At 40.3% G+C, this 22,968-nt stretch overlaps 1 protein-coding gene across 1 annotated transcript in view; it reads left to right on the forward strand.

Annotated features, from left to right (window-relative positions):
* GBE1 (1,4-alpha-glucan branching enzyme 1) overlaps window positions 1-22,968 on the forward strand; it is a 178,005-nt gene that overhangs the window by 22,877 nt on the left and 132,160 nt on the right. Inside the window, exon 2 of the mRNA XM_056858202.1 lies at window positions 15,462-15,631. Within this exon, the coding sequence (XP_056714180.1) occupies window positions 15,462-15,631 (170 nt within the window). The remainder of the gene's footprint in view (window positions 1-15,461; window positions 15,632-22,968) is intronic.

Raw genomic sequence — 22,968 nt, forward strand, 5'->3', positions numbered from 1 at the left:
CAAAACTGCACCTAATCAGTCTGCTACTGGCAGACTGTATTTAGTTTTGTTTGTATGAAATCTGGCCTTTGCTTGGAACACATGTCTGCATTTGCCTGGGTCTACAAAATCTTACAAGAGAGAACAGCTGAATCACTCACACTGATCTGTTTTAAAAACACAGAGTAAATCTGTTTGCTTTTGCAAATAGGAAGGCAATATGTTACGCATGATGATTTTTCATCACCATGATGATGTAGTTCAGGGGTCCTCAGTGCAACTTGATGCCATGCAACTTGCACGATTCACCCAGGACTGGTTGCTCACTACTGCTCTTCAGCCGTCTCCCCATGAAAGCCAGTGTGGTGTAATGGAGTTTCACACTGTGATCTGGATACTCAGGTTTGATTTGCCTCTCTGCTGTGGCAGCTCACTGGATGACTTTTGGGCCAGTCACGTCCTCTCAGCCAAACCAACCTCACAGTGTTGTTGTGAGATAAAAACAACAACGGAGGACAGAAGAATGATGTCAGCAGCTTTCCATTGGGGAAAAGGCAAGGTATAAAGGAGGTAAATAAATAATAAATATAGCTGAAGATGGAGGGCAGGTAAAAAAAAATTGGTTGGTTGGTGGGTGGGAAGGAGAGAAGGAAGCAGCAAAAGGTGAGAGGCTATGCGGGCTTTCAAGGAAGGGAAAGAGAAAATAGTGGGGGAAGGGAGATACAGGGGGAAATGAAACCCCCCACAAGTATTTACATGTCCTTTGCATGTAAATATCTAAATACATATGAGGCTGTCTTACAGCATATTAGACCATTGGTCCATCTGCCCCATTATTGCCTACTCTAAGTGATAGTGGCCATCCTAAAGCTGGAGCAGAGGTCTTTCTTGGCTTTGCTGTATGTGATTCGTTTAAAATGGAGAATTGGCCTGGGATCTTCTATATTCAAAGCATGTGTTCTGTCTCCTCCCTCTGTTTGGTGGTCATAAGCAGCCCCTGAAATGGCAGCTGCTTCTATTGGAGTCATGATCACCTCTGTCATGAAATTGCTGCTAGGTCCCCGAAGATGACCATTTTAAGTTGCAATTACAGAAAGCTTCTCCGCTGAACAAGAGTCAGCTGCCTCTCAAATACATCTGACAACAAGAACCAACCATGTGCAGGAGTGTTCTATTAGATGCTGATGTGTCTGAATCTCCATTGACATATTATATGTTGGTCACATCATGAGACGACAAGAGTCACTGGAAAAGACAGTCATGCTAGGAAAAGTTGAGGGCAGCAGGAAAAGAGGAAGACCCAACAAGAGATGGACTGACTCAATAAAGGAAGCCACAGCCCTCAATTTGCAAGATCTGAGCAAGGCTGTCAAAGATAGGACATTTCGGAGGACTTTCAATCATAGGGTCACCATGAGTCGGAAGCGGCTTGACGGCACTTAACACATACACTTACTTCATGTCTGCCTTGCCTTCTGCTCTCCCTACCATTGTTGTCTTAGATCATGTTGCTAGCTAAAACTGGAAAATAAACAGACTGTGCTTTCTTGATGAATAATAAGGATTTTTTTCGGTAATCAGAAAAAAACGCACATGAAAATTGCTCACAAAACAAAACAAAAAAAAACCACGGTCATAAATGCACACAAGAAAAAAGCCCACACGGAAAGAAACCCACAAAGAAAAATACTCACATTTGAAGACTTAATATTATTTATTTATTTTGTGTTTAAAAAATTACAACCATAACATATTTTTACAACCCATAACATCACTTTTACAACTATTAAAATTAACAATCACTTAATAAAAAAATAACTAGATCAGAAAGAACCATATTTTATTATTTCCAAATCATGAAAAACACTATTTGTACTGGTATGATAATACCTGATAGTTATTCATTTTTTATTCTTACATCTCACATTAATTTTATTCACACTTATGTAAAAGTCTCTTATTCGTTATTTAACTGTATACTTTATTCCTTTACAGTGATTATTTGACATGAAAATAAAGCCATTTCACTGTTTTAATATCTCTGCCAACTGTTGAAAACAAACCCAGAATGAATGGGGACTCCCTGGATTAAATGAGGGACCAACATTAAATAATAAATAGAATAAATAATAATTCAGATATAAATCTTTACTGCAAATTAGCCAATCTCCTTAAGTAAGTAAGTTTATCTTCCACCTGCTCATACTGCTGCACAGAAGTGGCAACCATGTCATGTAGTGCCTCGTATCTTCTCTTTTTCACCTCTGGGCGACCTGCTTGTGCATTAAGGTAAAAGTCCCCTGTGCAAGCACTGGGTCATTCCTGACCCATGGGGTGACGTCACATCCCGACATTTTCTAGGCAGACTTTGTTTACGGGGTGGTTTGCCAGAGCCTTCCCCAGTCATCTTCCCTTTACCCCCAGCAAGCTGGGTACTCATTTGACCGACCTCGGAAGGATGGAAAGCTGAGTCAACCTTGACCCAGCTACCTGAAACCAACTTCTGTTGAGATCGAACTCAGGCCATGAGCAGAGCATTTGACTGCAGTACTGCAGCGTACCACTCTGTGCCACGGGGCTCCTACTTGTGCATTAGCCAATGTTAATTCGTGGCAAGCCAAGTCCCTCTGCAGTCCATCAAATAGAAACCACACACTGGGATGACTGCAGCGGAACAGGGTATTAAGAGCGTTGTGAAATCCTTCACAACAGTTAGTAGTTTTTGGTGACCGTTCAAGTGCTGAATCATGATGATCTCTACCTGCTGCACCCTTGATATATGTAGAAAAGAACTACTTGAGCACCCATTATAGCTGTCTTCATCTGGAAGTGTGGCGGCAAATAAGATGTTTGCTTCCAAACATATTGTGAATATGGGGATTTTTCTACTTTGAATGTTTTCCAAGTGGGCTTTCTTCCGTGTGGGCTTTTTTCTTGTGTGTATTTATGACCGTGGGTTTTTTTCTGTGAGCAATTTTCTTGTGAGTTTTTTTCTTGTGCGTTTTTTTCATAGAACCCATGTTCTAGAATTTTTAACGTACTGTCCCTAATTTTAGCTCCTCCCCCTTGTTTTATTTTTAATCAGGCTGTCCAAATAACGTATAGCAGGAGTCCCCAACCTTTTTGAGTCTGCCGGCTCATTTGGAATTCTGACACAGCATGGTAGGCGCAGCAACAAAATTGCTGTCACAAAAATGGCTCCACCAAAAATGGTGGAGCCAGCCGCAAAATGATTGGCAAAGCTAAATATCAGTGATGCAGTATAGATTCTTGTGCTGTTGTGGCAACTGCTGCCAAAGCAACATTAAAAAAAATCTGCTCTTGTATTACTGTAGTATCTCTTTTGTATTTCTCTTGTAATTTGTACAACTTTGAAAGAATTTACATTATATACAACTTAAAAAAGTTATATATACCTTAATTCAACACAGCTGGGCTATGTATGCAGCTTTAAATGTAGGGCGGAGTTTATCCTGGGTTAGATGCCTTATCCAGTCATCCATTAGAAGCAGGAAGTCATACACTGTACGAACGGGTATGTTTATATATTTGTTTATAGACAATGTTTATATGATGTTCAGACCTTATGTGGAGTGTTTTCACTATGCAGTGTGGTATATATTAAATTTTTGCAGAACAAAAGTTCCAGTTTGAACAATCAACATAGGATCGCCATGACCCAAGAAGCAGATGCTAAATGGGATAAAATACCGGAACCCCATTGCCGGTGGCCTCTATGGACATTTGTATTGTGTTGTGTTATATACCACAAATATTGAAAAGCCACTTTATTGTGAAAAATTGTAAATTGTGACACTTGTTAACAATTGTACAGCGACAAGGCGCTCCCTTGCTAGCTGGCTACACACTGTATTTTACAAATGTCAAGGACCTAGATAAAGGTTGCACTACTCTGAAATAGGCTTAACAGCTTTTTTTATGGCATCAGTGCTCAATTTTTTGATTTCACAACCTCCAGGTACTAGCTGGCGATCTCCTGCTATTACAACTGATCTCCAGCCGATAGAGATCAGTTCACCAGGAGAAAATGGCAGCTTTGGCAATTGGACTCTATGGCATTGAAGTCCCTCCCCTCTCCAAACCCCGTCCTCCTCAGGCTCCACCCTAAAATTGTCCAGGTATTTCCCAACCTTGAGCTGGCAACCCTACTTGGTGGCACCAGGAAAGGTGTCGGCAGGCGCCATTATGCCCACAGGCACCAAGTTGGGGACCCCAACATATACCACGATGTAGGGGGTCTTAATTGGGTGGAACAGCAAGATAAATATGTTTTAAATAAAGAAATATTAAATACTTGGAAGAGTCTCATAAGATAAGGAATTGAAGCACACAACAGCATTGTAAAGGGTGTTGTTTCCAGTTAAGGGACATTAGAATAATGTTTGCTTGCAGAAATAGCTGTTTTGCTAGCAAAAATATTATCTTTTGAGTCCTGTGATGGGTGGTAGTTTAATAAAAACTGGGTTAACTTTTCAAAGCCTTTAAAAATGGGTTGTGCCTGACATTAGTGTGACCTTATTCTAATGATCATGGTGCTTTAAACGATGCTTAATAGATCTCTCCTTGACATGACTGGCAACTTAGGACATAAATCTAAAATCAATGTTTCTGTTAGCTTTTTATAGAACTCTGGAGATTGTAGCTGTGACAGTCTTTCCTAAAGCCAGAAGAGCTTGAAACCAACAGCTACCATAATGGAATAAATTAATATACTCCTGAGTAATAATAACTGCTTTACCTTTACTAGAGATAAGCATGCATTGTGAAATTTGGAAATATTTAGAATAATATATAGGAGCTTACCAGAGTAATATGGGAAAGGCTCCGTATATACATTGATGTCCCTGTGAAGGAAGTGTCAAAGGGGGCGGGTTAGTAACCCTCACATGTTGCCCCCTAAGCTGGGTGTGGTCCTCTACCTATTTATCAGGTTTCTTTGCACCTGTGGGATCCTCAGTACAACAAGCTGACATTGGTGTAGCTGGTGAAATAGAACTGCCTACCTCCTTCTTTTAGAATTCCAAAGGCAATTGTAATGTTCCCTCCAAAATTAAATTAATTAATGCTTTTATAAGCCTAAAGCCCCATTAAAAAGAAAGCTTATTTTCAAAATGCTCTTGGTGTCAATCTGGTTTAGTAGAAGATAGCCTCTTGTTGCAATAAGTGTTGCCCTATCCTAGTTGTCTTCTTGGCAATGAAGTCAAATCTTCATTTAAGATGATAAGAATGTGGTTTGAAATATTACAGGTATTAACTGTCATATCTTTGGTAATGTTAACACTAGTTTTTGTGGTGACACAGTAATAACAGTTCATCATAAAAGTTAATCTGTTTAGGCGTGAAATACCAGATGCTGCTTTTCTTCCTCCCCAAGCCTTTGCTTTTAGCATTTTTTAAAAAAAAAGTTTGGAGAAGAACATGTGTTTGCAGTATGACTTGACACTAAGAAACTAGTAAGGGATGATAATTTTAATATTGAGAGGAATACTTCGTTATTAAAATATTTGTGCCATGTATTGACTTAAAAATCTAGCAGATTGTCAGAAATGAACACCTTTCAATCCTTCTTCCCCTCCCAAAAATAACAGCAGAATGCAAGAAGCTTTTTTGGTTCAGTAGCATCATAGAAACTAGGGTTCCCAACCTCCAGGTGGCACCTGCAGATCTCCTGCTATTGCAGTTTATCTCTCAATGACCAAGATCAGTTCCCCTGGAGAAAATGGCTGCTTCGGAGGGTGGAGCCCATGGAATTATATCCTGCAGAGGTCCCTCCATCCCCAGGTATTTCCCAACCCAGAGCTGGCAGCCCTAATAACAACAGATTAACCCAAGTGAAACCCTGTGTATGTGTGTGTGTGTGTGTGTTAAAAAGTGTTTTATACAATCTTCTAGAAAACGAATAGAGAAGGTGAAGGGTGGGACTAGAAATTCCTTGGGCAAGCATGGAGGAGGATGTTTTCTGGGATACCGGCTTGTAGACTGATGCATACAGCTACTCACCTCCGGTTATGATTTCAGTTGAGCAGGCTTCTACCAAACCAGATTTTGAACACTCCCATGCTTAAAATATTGCTCGCCTCTTTGCAGGGCCTGCTAGAACAAAATTTCAAATGGAACCCATACGGTTCCTTTGTACCATTTTTGTGGAGTGCAAGGGTTCTTGAAATGATCGCCATTCCCTCTGTATATCCATGGCGTTATTTTGGCAAAGCGTCAAACAGACCAACTGTTACATTTTACATTCACAGTTTAATGTCTGAGGTTTCCAGGGTTGCTATAGTTTTCTTCGGTATTATTTCAGTTTAAAGGATTTGCTGAATATGGGTGCAAAGCTTAAACTGTCTAGAATATCAGGTGTTTTACAGTGCAGCTCACCATTGAAACCAAGGAGTTTAGAAGGGTATAACTCTTTTTAGGATTGTACTGTTAGTCTAGGTTTTGATTCAGGCTTCAGAGTTGTCAGCACAGCTGCTATGGGACTCATTGAGTCGGTATTTTTCCACACTTGACCTTGATACACAAAATAGCTGACAGCGGCATCAAATAGGAATTGACATGTTGTTGTGAACAGATCCCTTTTAAAATAACGTCCAGTAAACAAACCACTTAAAAGGGATGTCTGGAACTTAATTTTCTTTTCTTTTTTAAAAATGTATCTTTAATGTGATTAGCAAAGGCTGAGTGAAAGATGCTAGCAATACATAACCAGTACAGAGAGATAGCTAAGCCGGTTTTTTGTTTTTTTTTAAATGGAAAGAGACTTATGATACAGCTCTCGGTTTAAATGCTCTTGAATTACAGAAGGAGACCGCGTGTTTGCTTTACCCCACGCTAGTCAACCAGCTGAATTAATTATAATGAATGCCTTGTTTTTATCGTTGCAAACAAATTAATAAGCTATAGCGCTCTCTCCTAGTTCACCTATGGATGTGATTAATGGTCAGCATTAAAGATTCTGGTATCTTTCGCCAGTGCGAAAACCTGAATGTTTAACAAGAATGAAAATTACAAATTAAAGCAATAAATCAGAATTACTCAAGGAAGTCCTGTAGCGTGCCACACTCTTCAGCTGGCATGGGGAATATCGCCTTTTGTCCCACATAGTTTTGGCCGTGTGCCTCTTTATCAGTGACTGTCTTTCCAGTCACGCTTGTGTTCACGTCTTTGCTACATGCTCTGCTGATTACCTTGGAAAAGGGCAATGCTGTAACTGTTCGACTGACCTTTCGGTTTATTTTCTCTTGTGTAATATGAAACATGAGCTAACAAAGTCTTAGTCTACTGATTTCTAGAAAGAAATCCGCCTCTTTGTATTTCAACAGCTTTCTTCTTAAATTAGGGTGTTGTTCCTCCCCCCTGCATTAATTTATTTTTTTGGTTTTTTAAAAAAACCCTTTTGCATGAGAATTTATTTGAAGTGTGGGAAAAGAAATAGAATATTGGAACATGTAAGCAGTGGGGTCTAGTGAATTGGGTAGGGGAGGGAATATATTATTTGCCGTTAGTACAGTTGCCGTTAAATTAATGTAATCATCAATTTACTAAATAAAGTACTGACATGCTTAGATCCAGCATGTGTGTTTAGAAAGCTGTTACTCAAAGAAAGCAGCATAAACTTTCAAGTCACTTGCATTTTCTTTGAAACTGTTATTCCTGTAATATAAAAGTATATAGGCACTCTGGATTTGATAGTAGTATTAAAAATAAACCCTTAGGAGGGCACAGAATGAAGGTTCTGCTTGGTAATTTGCTGAATCTGTTTATTAGAAGATGTTTCTTTCTTAATTCCACAGGTTCAAGTAAAGGTTACAAAATTTCCAGTGTTTGAACATGAAACAAAGTATAATGAAATAGAAGCATGAAGAAATAAGACCTACTCAGTTGATTTCAATAGGTTTAGACTGGATTAACTCTGCATACGAGTGCACTGCAAAAATCTTTACAGAGGTCGACCCTAACGTAAGAAGAGCTGTGTTGCCCCAGGCTATTAGTGCTGTTTCCAGTAGTCAGCTGGCAATCTCACAAGCAGGGTACAATAGCCCAGGCAACTGGTATCGAGGCCCACAGCTTCCGAATCAGGAGCTCTTTTATACCTTTTACTTTCCTTCCCATGGGTTTTACTTATTCCCACAGTGAAGCTTCTTCCATTTGCAACAATCCCCCTGATTTCCCCCCTATTTCTTCTTTAACCCACATCTCTTTTCAAGCTCAAGCAGTCTACACTTAGTGTGTGCATGTGCTCACGTGTACACAAGGGTATACAATGGTGTCTAATTACAGAAAATTTCTGTTCTCATCCCAGAAATCCCAACCATCCCTCAGAAAATTTAACAAGATTTAGCCACAACGGCTACATGGAATCTCCATGATCAGACATCTTTGAATGACAGTTGTTGGGAAATCTTTGGCCTCTGTACCTTGCTTGCTCGTAGCTCTCCAGCAGACATCTGGTTTGCCGATGTGGGAAAATAGGATGCTGGGCTACATTAACCAAGTGTGGTGTAGTGGTTAAGAGCAGATTTGGAGCGGTGGTGTCTGATCTAGAGAACCGGATTTGATTCCCCACTCCTCCACATGAAGCCAGCTGGGTGACCTTGGGCTAGTCACACTCTCTCAGCCCCTACCTCACAGGGTGTCTGTTGTGAAGAAGGGAACGGAAGGTGATTGTAAGCCAGTTTGATTCTTCCTTCAGTGGTCGAGAAAGTTGGCATACAAAAACCAACTCTTCTTTTCCTTCTCCTTCTCTTTCTCCTCCTCCTCTGCTCTTGTGTCATAATTATAAAGTTTTCTCCATTGGCTCTCCTGTCTCTAATACTGGAGAATCCATTCCTTGGAATCCACAACTCATCTTCTAAATCATTTTCCCCAGCCTTGTAGATGAAGGCTATCGAGCCCCAGTGGTTGCCTTGTCTCCTCCTAAATTAACCATCCTTATCGTGTGCTCTTCAGAGATGCACAAGGAAACTGCTTCCGGATTGGTTTCATATTATTTTAAGAAAATATTTGCAGGTTTTTGTAAAGCTAGCAAATAGCCTTGCTGAAGTAATTGTGCATGTAATACTCAGTAAATTTTTATGACTTATTAGTATTTACAACTCTACCCGAATAAACAGTTGCTGATTTGAAATGTCAAGGAAGAAATACAGCACAATTTAATCTTTTCACAGATTTTAAAGAAAAATACTAATCGTGGTAATTTCTCTTTTAGTAGCTTACAGCAATACTTTTATATATAATGCACTTTTCAGACAACGGTTGGGATCAAAATGGCTGCACATGGAACACTTTGTTTGCACTGGGTTTTTTTTTTTTGGCCCTCTTTCACTTAAACCCTTCCCATCTCCTGGCAAAGTGCTTTTGAGGGAGAGGGGGCTCCAGGTGAGTGGGAGTACAGTACAGTTGGGATGAGAACTAACAGGGGTCCGCCCCTCTACCTGTTGTATATATGAGAGACTTATATGCAAGACTGTTTGGATTCTACCATTCTGTATAATTGCTTGTCTATTGTCCATGGAAAAACTCAGTATTTTCCACTCCCAACATTTTATCATATTGTATTCAGTTATTATGGTACAGCAAGTACAAGGATACTCTAACATGCCATCAAAGTATGTTTATTGTCTGGAGCAGGTTTTGAGGAAAGCTGGCAATACTGCTTATAGCCATACATCATAGGCAAGACAAGGGTACCACTCCTTATAAAGATCAACTCATACACATGCAACTTTTGTATAGGTAGGTGCAACATCTATGTGATGCCTTGTTCTCAGGGAGGGGAGGAAAAAACAGCTGCTAACAATGAGCAGGCATCATATTCATTTTCACAAAATGAGAGTGATGGGCAGGTTAGTTTCTGCCTCTCCCTAAGAGCAACCAGTGAGAGCTGATGGGATGTCGGTGAGAGGGACAGTTAATTCCCTCTAGTTGGGTGGGAACTGGAGCTGGCTGAGGGAAGGAGGAGTGGCTTGGGCCAGAGCGTAACAAAAGCAACCTGCCTGGGATTGAAAGTCACTAGCGTTGCCAGGTCCCTCTTCACCACCGATTTTTGGGGTGGAGCCTGAGGAGGGTGGGGGTTTGGTGAGGGGAGGGACTTCAATGTCATAGAATCCAATTTCCAAAGTGGCCATTTTTTCTAGGTGAACTGATCTCTATCGGCTGGAGATCGGTTGTAATAGCAGGAGGTCTCCAGCTATTACCTGGAGGCGGGGGGGGGGGGAGAGAAACAGGCACCTCTATACTAATACCAAAGGTTAGGAAAACAGTATAGGAGTGAAAAACATTTATAAACAAGGTGCAATTTTTATATAAGCTACTGAGATTCCTATAAACATACAATGTACAAATACAAGTAACCACACTATAACCAACTGTTGGTTATAGTGTGGTTACTTGTATTTGTACATTGTATGTTTATAGGAATCTCAGTAGCTTATATAAAAATTGCACCTTGTTTGTAAATGTTTTTCGCTCCTATACCATTACCTGGATGCTGGCAACCCTAAAATTCAGCTTGTAACAAAGAATCCTGAATGCCTGAATAGGGCTATAGTTCAAAGTTTAGCTGTAAAGAAACTTGGTAATCTCTACTTGATTCACTCCAGTATTCAAACCATAAATAAAAGTTAATTCCTTGTTTGTTTAGCCCTGTGGGCTGGTTGAGTATGATCTCAGGAAAAAAAGCACAAGCACACACACACTAAGATCTTGGTCTTTATATTAAAAAAGGTAAAGTTCCCCTGTGCAGGCACCGGGTCATTCCAGATCCATGGGGTGACGTCACATCCCGACATTTACTTGGCAGACTTCGTTTGCGAGGTGGTTTGCCAGTGCCTTCCCCAGCCATCTTCCCTTTGCCCCCAGCAAGCTGGGTCCTCATTTTACCGACCTTGGAAGGATGGAAAGCTGAGTCGACCTTGAGCCGGCTACCTGAAACCGACTTCCGTCGGGATTGAACTCAGGTCGTGAGCAGAGCCTGGACTGCAGCACTGCAGCTTACCACTTTGCGCCACGGGGCTCTTAGGTCTTTATATTAGTATATGAGTAAATGGGGGTAGCACGTGACTTAAGCCGTGGTTGGGTCCCAATCCCCAACAGTTCTGTGCAGTGTCTGAGCGAAGAGTGATGGTTAAAGAGGACTGGGCCGACCTGTCTTGTGGTATCTCTGTGAATGAGAGCACCTACGTGTGAAAGGGTCAGGGCTTTCTCTGTATTTTAAAAGCGGCAAGACAGGTGGTGATCTGTGACTGCCTGACTGGTAACCCTGAACCTGTGTGACAGAGGATGTGGAGGGTGGTAAGGTGACTAAACGGGGTGTTACAAGGAGGTAAGCTAGAAAGATCTAATACAGAAAGATCTCTGACCATTACGATATAGACAACTCTTATCAGTTTTGTATTTCTCAGATTCTATTGGGAGGCAAATGACTTGTACCAATTCTAAGATTATGGTGCATGTATTTTACTGTCCCTGTTAATCTTCGCAATTGTCTATCTGTTTGGCACCCAAAGGTAGACGTTTGTGTGCAAATTAGAACATGGAAACAAAATCATGTATAGAATTTTGTCACAATTGCCTAATTTTTGTTCTTGTTTTTCTCCTTACCAACCTAGAATGCACCAACATTGGATTTTCAACTGATAATGACTGAGGTAAAAAGTAACAGCTGAGCTTCGAAGGAGAACTAAATTTCCTTCCCAAAATTTATTGTTGCAATAAACCCGGGACTTGAGCCTATGATTTCATTCCACTAATGGGGGAGGCTTCTTCCAATAGAAGAAACCTCCTGCTCTTCTGTTAGTAGACTGAAACCTCAAGGTCAAACCCAGACTCTCCCATATCCAGCAGTTCAAATGCTCCAAAATACTAATTTCTTAAGTAGTTTAGCTGGTCGATTGTGAGCAGTTGCTAGCTGCATGTGGCTGATTGGATGAGTGGATTAAAACATTCCAGAATGCGTAGAATAAACATAGATATAAAATTGAGGCAAGAAGGGAAGAAAACTTCGGTCAGATAGCAAAAGTCAGGGAAATCAACAGATCAACACAGGCCAAGAAGCCAGGGAAAGTTTGATGGGTCAGGAGTTGAATTTCACATACTGATTGTACTTGTTGACCCGTTCTTTGATTGTGTGTTTCTAATGTACACATAGATTATTTATGTAACGGTAGGTATTTAAATTTAATTCACTTTAGATGAAATACATCCTCTATTTTATTTACCTTTATTTTTTATTTTTTTACTAAAATGGTTTATGTTTGCAGCTTGCAAGGCTTCACATGCCTTACAAGTAATCAAAAATGAAAACTTAAGTGAACAGTTGAGCCAACGAAAGTTACTGAAATGTGAACATAAATATATCTGTGTGGATGTGCACTTCCGTTACAAATCAACAGTAATTTATGCCAATGTGCTAGTCATTCTATCAGACACAAAATTAATGATTTATTTGATCTTCTACAGTTTTTATTTGCTTCTGTGTGAGTCTACTGTTAAAAATCCCATAGGTCCCAAGATAGGGTTGCCAACCTCCAGGTACTAACTGGCGATCTCCTGCTATTACAACTGATCTCCATCCGATAGATCAGTTCACCTACATTCAAATTGATGAGGAAGTGTCTCTTAATATGCTTGATAATAGAGTGGTAATCTGGAGGTAGGCAATGGCAAACCACCTCCGAATTTCTCTTGCCTTGAAAACCCTACGGGGTTGCCATAAGTCAGCTGGGCACTTTCCACCACCAATCTGTAGTTCTGCTGGCACTGTGGAAAGATAGTCCAATCAAGAGAGCACAGTGCCTGTCATTCTTCAAGTGGTGTTGGATAGTAGCCATTATTTTTTCATAATTCATTGTTCATTAATTAAAACAAAGACACCGAAAAGAATACAATAGTTGTGTACATCAGCAGTTCCTACTTCACTAGACTAAAATATACTACCCGTGTCCATGGTATCTGAGAAACAGAGCTTTGACTGTTGGAGATCTTACTATTCTCGCTCTGAGGGAGAGGGCATCTTCAAAGTGGGTTATGTCCTTCGCTGCTGCACTCGAACCTTGCTTTTCTACTGCAGACCAACATGGTTGCTCACCTGAAAACCTACCTCATCATCTTTATAGGTTAACCCCATTTTCTCCCACCAACCCCAGCCGAGGGAAGAAATTATGTGTCCTGGATTGGGTAATGTGTGTGTGTGACAGGTGTCTCCACCCACTAGCCTCCAATTCCTAATGGGGGGTGGGAATCAAACAGTTTTGAGACTCTCCAATCACCTATAACTAGGACTGCCAGGCTCCCGCTACCAGTCAACTGGCCAGTGGCAGGACTTGCTGGCAGCAGGGGAGGCCTAGGCTGGTGTCACAGTGATGCTGTCGTTGACATGATGATAATTCACAGTGGGTAGCCGTGTTAGTCTGTTTGCAGTAGTAGAAAAGGACAAGAGTCCACTAGCACCTTAAAGTCTAACAAGAATATTTTCTGGTAGGGTATGAGCTTTCGTGAGCATCAGCTCACTTCTTCAGATCTTTAAGGTGCTCCTGGACACAGCTCACTTCTTCAGATCTTTAAGGTGCTACTGGACTCTTGCCCTTTTCTACTACTGTTGACATGATGATGTCACTTCTAGCACACTGCAGTGACATCGTGTTGCAGCGATGCAGGACACTCTGGTATTTGGGCAAAAACTCTATTGTAAAATCAGCTTCTACCGTAGTGTTTTTGCCCAAATACCAGAGTGCCCCTATGTCGCTGCACCACAGTGATGTCAGTTCCAGCGTACACTGGAAGTGATGTCACAGATCTCGCTGCATTGCCCGCCTAGGCCTCTCCCCTGCTGTCGGGGAGTCCCCCGCACTGGTTGCTGGGAGGGACCTGGAAATCCTACCTATAACCATTCACACGTAGAACTTAAAATGCAAGAAGGGCTTAATTTAATAAAGAGGGATGGAGGCTCAAAGCAAAACTTATACGAAGCAATGCAACGTAACGTTGGAACCAAAGAGGTGGTTAGAGCCTGTTCCTGTCTCTAAGTAACTCATACTCGGTCTGCTGGGGCTTGTCTGACTCTCTGTGTTGGTTCTGTTGGTGCTCTTGGGGCTTTTTGTGTCGCTGCACGTGTCTGGAGGTTGCAGCTCTCCCGAGACTCCTTTTCAGGTTCTCTGCACTCGAACCCAGATGTCTTCTCTCTCCTTTTCCTCCGCAGAACTCTTTCCCCTCAGGACTCTCCTTTCCCCCCCCCCCCTTACAGCTCCTTCTCAGGGACAAAATATACTGTGCTGGGGGTGGGGGGGCAGGGGATGTTTCTCTCTCTCTCCCCCACGCCTTCGTACTTTGCAAAAACCACTTTGCTGTGTTTTGAACTTCTTCCTTCAATTCCCCCCCCCATCCTTCTTGTTCAACATATTTTATGCATTCAAATGAAATTGTAACAAGCTTTAAAATTCCATCAGCTGTCATACATGTTTGTTGAGAAGGCAACTTTATATTTGGAGGCTCTTGTAAGAGAGAGAGTGTGCGCTGCTGTGCTATGCATAATAAGAGAATCTGACGGTAGAGATTACCGAAATCATTCAACAGTTTTGATACACGATACCCATAAGCAAATTTCCCAAATGTAATGCCGAGGTCTCTGTTGGTGGAAAAAGAGAATTATATCTCCGCTAACCTGAGGCTTTTCTTCTTCTGACATTATTTTTATTGGCTGTGAGGTAACTATTGGTCTCCTGAATGAAAGCTTAACCTTGCAGGTAAAAGGTAATATAATCAATTGAAATAACCAATAAATGAGATCTAAGGAGCCTCTTAATATGATGTATAAAGTGACTCTTTCTTTACCTGAGCTTTAAATAAACCTGAGACTGCTCCTCAGAAGTGGCATTTTCCCCAAGGTGTAATATCTTACTTGTCACTATGATTGATGTTTCCTTTGAACAAATGACCCTTTTAAACTAGGTGGAACTGAGTGTCTTACAATAGAAATGCCATGCTTTAGCTTTTGTTTTATAAAGGAAAAAAATGTTCCTTAAGAAAAGTGTCTAATGTTTTGGGTCCCCTTTGTTTTAGCATAATGATATGACTCACTTTCTAGTGTTTTGTGTCAATAGAATCCTGTGTAGCAGTTAAAATAAAATTAATTCAAGAGTCATTTGAAGCTTCTAGGCTGAGGAACAAGATAGACTAAAATATTGCAGAAATGGCTAACTTTCAGTGAGGTTACTTGCTTTAAAAAAAACCTGTAAAACCTTATTGCTATTAAGCACTTCATTAGGCAAGGAATTAACTAGAATATGCATATTGTAATAGAGATGTGTAAGAATAATAAAAGAAAGCCTTGTTCTGAAATCTGATTTCCTTCAATTACTTGGGAGTTGCTAGATTACATTTTTGGACTCTGAGTAAAATGGTGGAATTCTTATGTAAGGTATTATTCAGTAACCGTTTCCTCCAATGTGTTCTTATTTTCAAAGGTATGCTGTCTTTCACCGCATTTGGAAGAACATTGAAGACAATGAAGGTGGTCTTGACAAGTTCACAAGGAGTTACCAGACATTTGGCATCCACAGGTTTGTGGATGGAGGACTCCACTGTAAGGAATGGGCTCCTGGGGCAGAAGCAGTTTTTCTCACTGGCGACTTCAGTAAGTATTATTCAACATATAAATTATCTCTTATTCCCATGATGCATCTGCAAGTTCACTCTGTTTTAATTGTTCTAGTTATTCATTTAGATAAATGACAAATCTAAGTGCAATTTTTTGAGTAGCTCGTAATTCACTGTAATCTTAAAATCCTGTTTGGAAATATAATTCTACACTGAGAAGGAAAAGCTTGAATGAACAGTGCCCTCTAAAGTTAAAATAGCATATGGCATATTCCTGTACGTAGCATAGAGAAGGTTGCCAGGTCTCTGCCAGGAGCGGGAGATCCCCTGCTCCAAGGTCCCTCCCCCTGGTTCCAATCAGCTGGTTGGTGGGGGATTTACCAGGAAGAAACTAGGACTTGGCTGACGTTGCCGGCAACACAGCGATGTCACTTCTGGCGTGCACTGGAAATGATGTCATCACATCACCGGCAATCCAGTCATACTCTGGTATTTGGGCAAAAACTCGATAGTAAAAATGACTTCTACCGTAGAGTTCTTGCCCAAATACCAGAGTATACCCTTATCATCAGTGACATGAGGACATCACTTCCTGTATGTGCCAGAAGTGATATTACTGCATTGCCAATGATGCAGGTCTAGGCCGATAAGCCCCTCTATTCCTGCCAGTTGCCAGGCATACCTGGCAACCCTAAGCATAGACCATGACTGTAGTCAAATCATATCTATAGAAATGTTAATTTGATGCTTTAACTGAGAAAAGAAATTACATTTTATCTCCCTACAAGTGCAATAAGGGTTTGACCTTTCTTCTAGAGTGATACTAGTATTCCCATTGTCCTATTCTGAAAGATTGGTTCAAGTGAGGCTATCCTCGCTTTCTTGTAAACTCAGTGGGAAATACTGATAACCCTCCTCTTTCTTCCTACATACTTTGTCAAACAGGTGTCCCATGATTATTTTCCTAGTCTTCTTTGTGGTTCTTGGTGACAAATTGAAAGTAGGTTCCTTGTCTCAGTTCTCTAGCAAATAGCAGATAGAAGGGTTTGCTTACTAAGAGCGCTCTATGGCTATTTTTCTATTGGGAAATGAAGAAACATCCCCCCCCCCCCGGTTTTGTCTTTTCCTCAAAGGGGGGTATTTTTTTCATGGCTTCAAAATTTCCAGAAATTTCACAGGTACATGTAGGATGTACGTGTTCATCTGTTGCTAAGAAAGAGCCAACATGTGTTCACTTTACAAATAAAACCATGGAACAATACCTGGATAAATGTGAGGTTTGAATCACATGTTCGGTTGTACATGCATTGAATGTTACATGATTACTTAACACATGTACAAAGAAAATTTTAGTGCATACTGTACATGGATTGTATGTGTGTTCACTGGAACTTGTGAACAGGACTGCAGTGTGAAACTAGGATCTGGGGGACCCTGGTTCAAATCCCCACTCTTCCATGGAAGCTTGTTAAATAGATCTTGGGTCAGTCACACAAACTCAGCCTAATCTACCTCACAGGGTTGTGAGGATAAATGGAACAGAGGGGAACTAGGCAAGCTGCTTTGGATCCCCACTGGGAGAGAAAGGTGGGTTTAAATGAAATAAACACATGCATATAGGTTAGAAGCAGACACCCTCTCATCACAAAGGGTCAACTTTGTAAAGCTTAACAAAACAAAAGCAAAGGTAGGGTTTTGGTAGCTGAAATTAGATATGTAAAATAAGTATATAGCAGGGTTATAAATGGCTGTAAGAACCCAATGTGTATTTGTTTTTCATTCAGTAGCTGGTTGACATATTCTAATTCAGGTGATCTTATTTAGCATCTTAATTGATTTGGTTTGCAAAAAGAGCATAGCATTTTCAAAAATGTCCAGGTGCCAAAAAAATGCCTTTTGGATGAAACTCATTTACTGTGTCCATCATGATTTAAAACAAAATACATCATTGTGTGTGCTGGTGTTGGCGGTGCTGTTTTTATCTGAACAGATGTAGAGTCAAGTGCTGGTCACATTTCAAACTGTTAAGAGGTGCACCCATTGCCGTGGGTGGATGCCAACATGAGTTGGTTTAAAAACAAACGGAAACCAGAAGCAAGAAGTTTCATTCTCCGTAGATAGAATAAAAAGAGCCATGGCTTCCATAGCCATGTTAACTAAACCATTTCCATTTATTTACTAGCTCCTTTGACCAAAGGTCTTGAGCTTAACCATAACAATAATACATAATACAACAACACATAATCAATTTACAACACCCAACGTATACTTAAGGTTAAAACACAGTAGAAACAATTACTAAACATAGCATCACTAATACCATAACAATATATTCCCCCTGAACCAGTCTCATTGAAATCACAAAATCTGTTTCAACATTCAACTCGTAGTTTACGTGCTTGTTTTGTTTTGACGTTTGAGCGACATCACCTCCGCCAAAAATCTTGCAACAGAACTAGTGATATCAGGATGAATATCTCCCATTATGTGGGATATCACCCAGGACTCCAAGGGAAGTTTGTATTTAGACAATATTGGGGTGATCCAACGCAACCGAGGAGCTGACCAGTGCTGACAAAACAATAAGAGATGGTGTAAAGTCCCAATATCTCCAGATTTACATTCACAAACTCGATCTGAGTATGGAGTTTTCGCAAAACGACCTGACATCTCTGCAGTTGGGTAAGCATTTAATCTGGCAAACATAAAGGCACGTCTATGGCTTGGGATTGTCAGCAAGCTCACATAAGAGGGCACGAACTCAGGAGGGGGAATCCCCAGTGCAAGGGTAGAACATACGCGCCTAGCGCGGAATGTAGTGCTAACACACTCAAGATTTCTCACCCTTGACCTTACTAATTTAAGTGCTTCAGAAAAGTTTAAGTTGTTAAGAACTAATGGTGGAAGGTCAAGCAGTACCAGTTTACTATCTATATGTCTTCCCCACGTCCCTCTGTAGTTATCTTCCTTTAATCTATGTAACAGGCCCCCTTGGATGTTAGGAATTGAGTAGAGAACCCTCAGCCTTAATTTGAAGGCAGCAATCCAGGCCCTAGATTCAAAAGAACACTGTGCAAGTTCCATTCTAAGTGCCGTTCCCGCCACACACTTTGGAGAGCCTGTCAAACGCCGCAGAAAATGTATAAGTATATTGTCAACAGACTCCGTGATTTCATTAATCCAAATGGGAGCTCCAAATAGAAACTGAGGGATTATTTTGGCATTGAAAGCTGTAATAGCCATAGGAACATACTGGCCTCCCCTGGAATAAAAGAATCTTAACAAAGCATTCGAATTAACTTTGGCAGTTTTATTTGCCAAGCTAAGATGAGGTTTCCAAGACAAATTTTGACTAAAAGTAACTCCCAAATATTTAAATTGGGACACCATCTCTAATTCACCCCCCTCAACTTTCCATGGATTTCGTTTTACTTTGATCTTCTTTGAGAAAACCATTACTTTTGATTTACTATAGTTAACTGATAGACCCTCCTGGTTACAATAATCAATAAACCTATTAATAGTCTTACCAAGGCCCACCTCAGATCTAGCCAAAAGGACTGTATCATCTGCATAGAGCAAAATGGGAACCTCATGGCCAGCTAGTATTGGTGCATGATAAGCTGTCTTTTGAATAAACGGAATCACATCATTAAAATAAAAATTAAACAGCATGGGGGCCAAAAGGCAACCTTGTTTCACCCCCTTTAAGAGGTGAATACTATTAGTAAGTTGGCCTTCAACTCCACAACGGACCTGAGCGGTAGGGTTCTCATAAAGCTTAAAAATCAGCCAAAGTAATCTCTTATCTATGGTTGTGGTTTTTAATTTAGCCCACAGTCGGCCTCTAGGCACTGAGTCAAAAGCTGCCCTTAAATCCATAAAGGCAACATACAAAGAGCCCCCTGAGTATGAAGAATACTTATCTGCAAGATGATATAATATAAGACAATGTTCCAAGACAGAGGTGCCTTTCTTAAACCCAGCTTGTTCCGGATGTATTATTTCTTCAGTTTCTAGCCAATTCGATAATTTTGACTGCAAAAAGGCTGCATATACTTTACCTATTGATGAAATAGGTATTTACCTAATAGGACGATAGTTTTTAGGATCGTTTTTTGGTCCTTTTTTATAAAGTGGCACAATTATTGCATGTTTCCATGCTGCGGGAATATCTCCTGTGTTATTTATTTGCGTGAAAAGTGAGGCCAAAATATGGCTCCACCAAGACAGATTTACTTTCAAAAGGTCAACCGGAATTAAATCAGGACCTGGAGCTTTACCTGACCGAAATTGTTTAATTAAGGCACTCACACACTCAGGGGAGACCTGTGGCCAACTATCCATTTGGGGGGGTTCAACCAGTTCCTCATCCAAATCAAAACCAGGGACAGTTACAAAATTAGAAGTAAAGTATTTTTCCCAGATCCCAGGAGTAATGCATGAAGGGATACTAGCCACCGTAGAGAGTCCTCTATTCACTAGATTCCAAAAAGTCTGGGTTTCGTTATTATTTATTGCTGAGATGAGTAATTTCCAGCATTTATATATGTCCAGCTGTTTTTTAAACTTTATCAGGGACCTAAATGACTTCTTTAGCCGTATAAGATCTAACAGATGTATATTTGAGCTGGTATTTTTATATAAGCGGTGAAGAGATCTTATTTTTTTAATACTTTCTCTACACTCACCATCAAACCAGCTATTTTTACGTTGGAATCCTCGGGACGATGATGGTTTTGAATAGATTGGTTTAAAAAGGTTTAAAATATTAGTTAACGATTCTATCATCTGCACCGTATCCCTCTGTTTAAAAAATTCAGTAAGGGCGGACCGACATTGATTTGAATGCATAATATTCACTACAATAGGAGTTAACTCAGGTGACCATCTAACGGGCCTCAAGGCCTTTCGTCCTTGTAATAGGTTTGTTGATAAACCGGGGAATAAAAAACAATCAGGAGACAATGAAAGAGTTAATTGTAAGGGAAGATGGTCCCCTCCATAATACTCTCCTATCTTAAAATCGTGAATTCGCGGTAGCAAACCTTCTGATACTAACATGTAATCAATCACACTGGCCCCTTTGAACGTTACACAAGTAAAATCTCCTGTGGGATCAAACTGCCTGTGCCCATTTAAAATTACCAAACCTTGATTCACAGCGCACTCAAACAATTGTTTTCCTGCAAAATTAACCTTAGAATCTTTTGAGAATCTCTCACACAAATGTGGGGGGGGCAGCTCCGTCGTGGGCCAAACTAACCCAGCTTCATCATTGGTGCCAATACGGGCGTTAAAATCACCTGCTACCAATAATGGAATTCTGGGATATCGCACAGTAATCTTATCCAAAAGGGATCCCAATTTGTCCCAAAGAATCCTAATGTCATTTCTTGAGTTTAGTGGAGGGAAGTAGCTTGTAATAATTATAAAAGAGAACCCTGGGAACTTCAGCAATAAAGCAATTACAGAATTAAAAGAAGGGATCAAAGTTATACTTGTTCAATTTAAAATTGAAGAAACCAAGCAAGCCAACCCCGATTTGGGACGACCCCGGGTTGGACCAGAAACGGCATCTACAGTATAAACAACATACCCAGGTACATCAATAGTATCCCTAACCCAAGTTTCTTGTACCAGAATAATATGAAAATCCAACAAATAGGTCCTGACACCAGGATCTCTCAACCTGTTACACCAACCTGTAATGTTCCATGATAAAATTTTAATATAGGGAGGTGGTGGCGAAAACAGTCAGTCTGATAGAGGGGCAGATCCCATAGTTCCCTGACAGGGAGCTGAATTGGACTTAGTATTTCTATTATTGATTAAAACTACTGGTTCTAAGGGGATGTGGTTTGTCGTTTGGATCAGAGGATCTGTTATTTGAGGGAGTTCATCACTAACTTTAGGAGGGAATACATGAACTTGGGGGTGTTCTATTTTTGGATCTGTTTGTACCAAACTGCCCTTCCTAATATCATCGAGCGAAATCACTAAGACTTTAAGTCGGTTTATCAACTCATCTTGTTCGCTAGGAGGGAGAGCACCAAAAGATGATAAAAGAGCAGACTCCATGTCCTCAACTGTTCCAGAAGTTTCCAAGTTTATCAATACCTCCTTTGATTCAGATATAGCAGGGAGTATAATTTCAGGAGTTATAGGAGTTTGCAAGTTCACTACCTTACTAGGAGAATGCAAATGGACAACTTGCATTAAATTTTCTGATCCCTGTGGACTGTCTTTTCTTTGAATTGTTTTATTATTTAATTTATTTCTAAAATGTTAACTAAACAGAAAGTCTAGTCTCTGGTTGATTACCCCCCAACCCTTTACGTTGGTAACATACATTATGTTTGCCTTGCACCAAGGTTACCAACATCTTGTACCCAAGTTACCAAGATTAGTTATAACTTGCTTTAAAATGACACACAGGATTTAGTATAACACTGATGGTAGTAGAAAGATGTACCACCTTTAGGTGCTCTATCTTTATACTGGATTTTTGATCTGAGACTTGACTTTAATCCTAACCTGCAGCACTGTATATGTGTAGACTTTTTTTCTCAATTGCATATATTCGGCTGACCAGAGGCAAAAGAGAATATGGCTTCTGTACTTTCAGTAGCGTGTCTGTAAGAGAGGATTTGGGCAGGTTCTGCTTATGCAAAGCTTGCCAGTGGTCTTAAAAATATTAAATATCTCTCTTCATCAAATAAAAATAGCTGTTTTCGGATTCTAATAAAACTTGTTGGTAAGGTATTGGAAATGAATCTTCTTTTAGTTGTCTGAATGGGGAAAAAAAGTATGTCAGTTGCACTATACATCTTATTCATCATCAAAGAATAGTATTAATTATTTAAGGGAAGATAATAGAATAAAAAACCCCCAAGGGAACGGAAAAGTGGTGTTCATTCCAGATGGATTTGGCAATATTTCCCATGAGAAACTGGGCTTCAAACCCCTAAGACTTAAAAAAAACCCTACACCGCTATTGATGTATTTAATTAATATTAGATCACTTTCACCGTCCTTTGTACCTTACCTAATAGATTAAAGCACTTAGTACGTATGGTCGAAGGCTTTCACGGTCAGAGTTCATTGGTTCTTGTAGGTTATCCGGGCTGTGTGACCGTGGTCTTGGTATTTTCTTTCCTGACGTTTTGCCAGCAGCTGTGGCAGGCATCTTCAGAGGAGTAACACTGAAGGACAGTGTCTCTCAGTGTCAAGTGTGTAGGAAGAGTAATATATAGTCAGAAAGGGGTTGGGTTTGAGCTGAGTCATTGCCCTGCCAAAAGTATCAAAGGTAATGTGCTAATCATTGTCCTGTAAGTATCAAGATAATGTGCTAATGAGGGTGTGGTATGTTAA

Source organism: Euleptes europaea, chromosome 12 (assembly GCF_029931775.1).
Source record: "Euleptes europaea isolate rEulEur1 chromosome 12, rEulEur1.hap1, whole genome shotgun sequence".
Lineage (NCBI taxonomy): Eukaryota > Metazoa > Chordata > Lepidosauria > Squamata > Sphaerodactylidae > Euleptes > Euleptes europaea.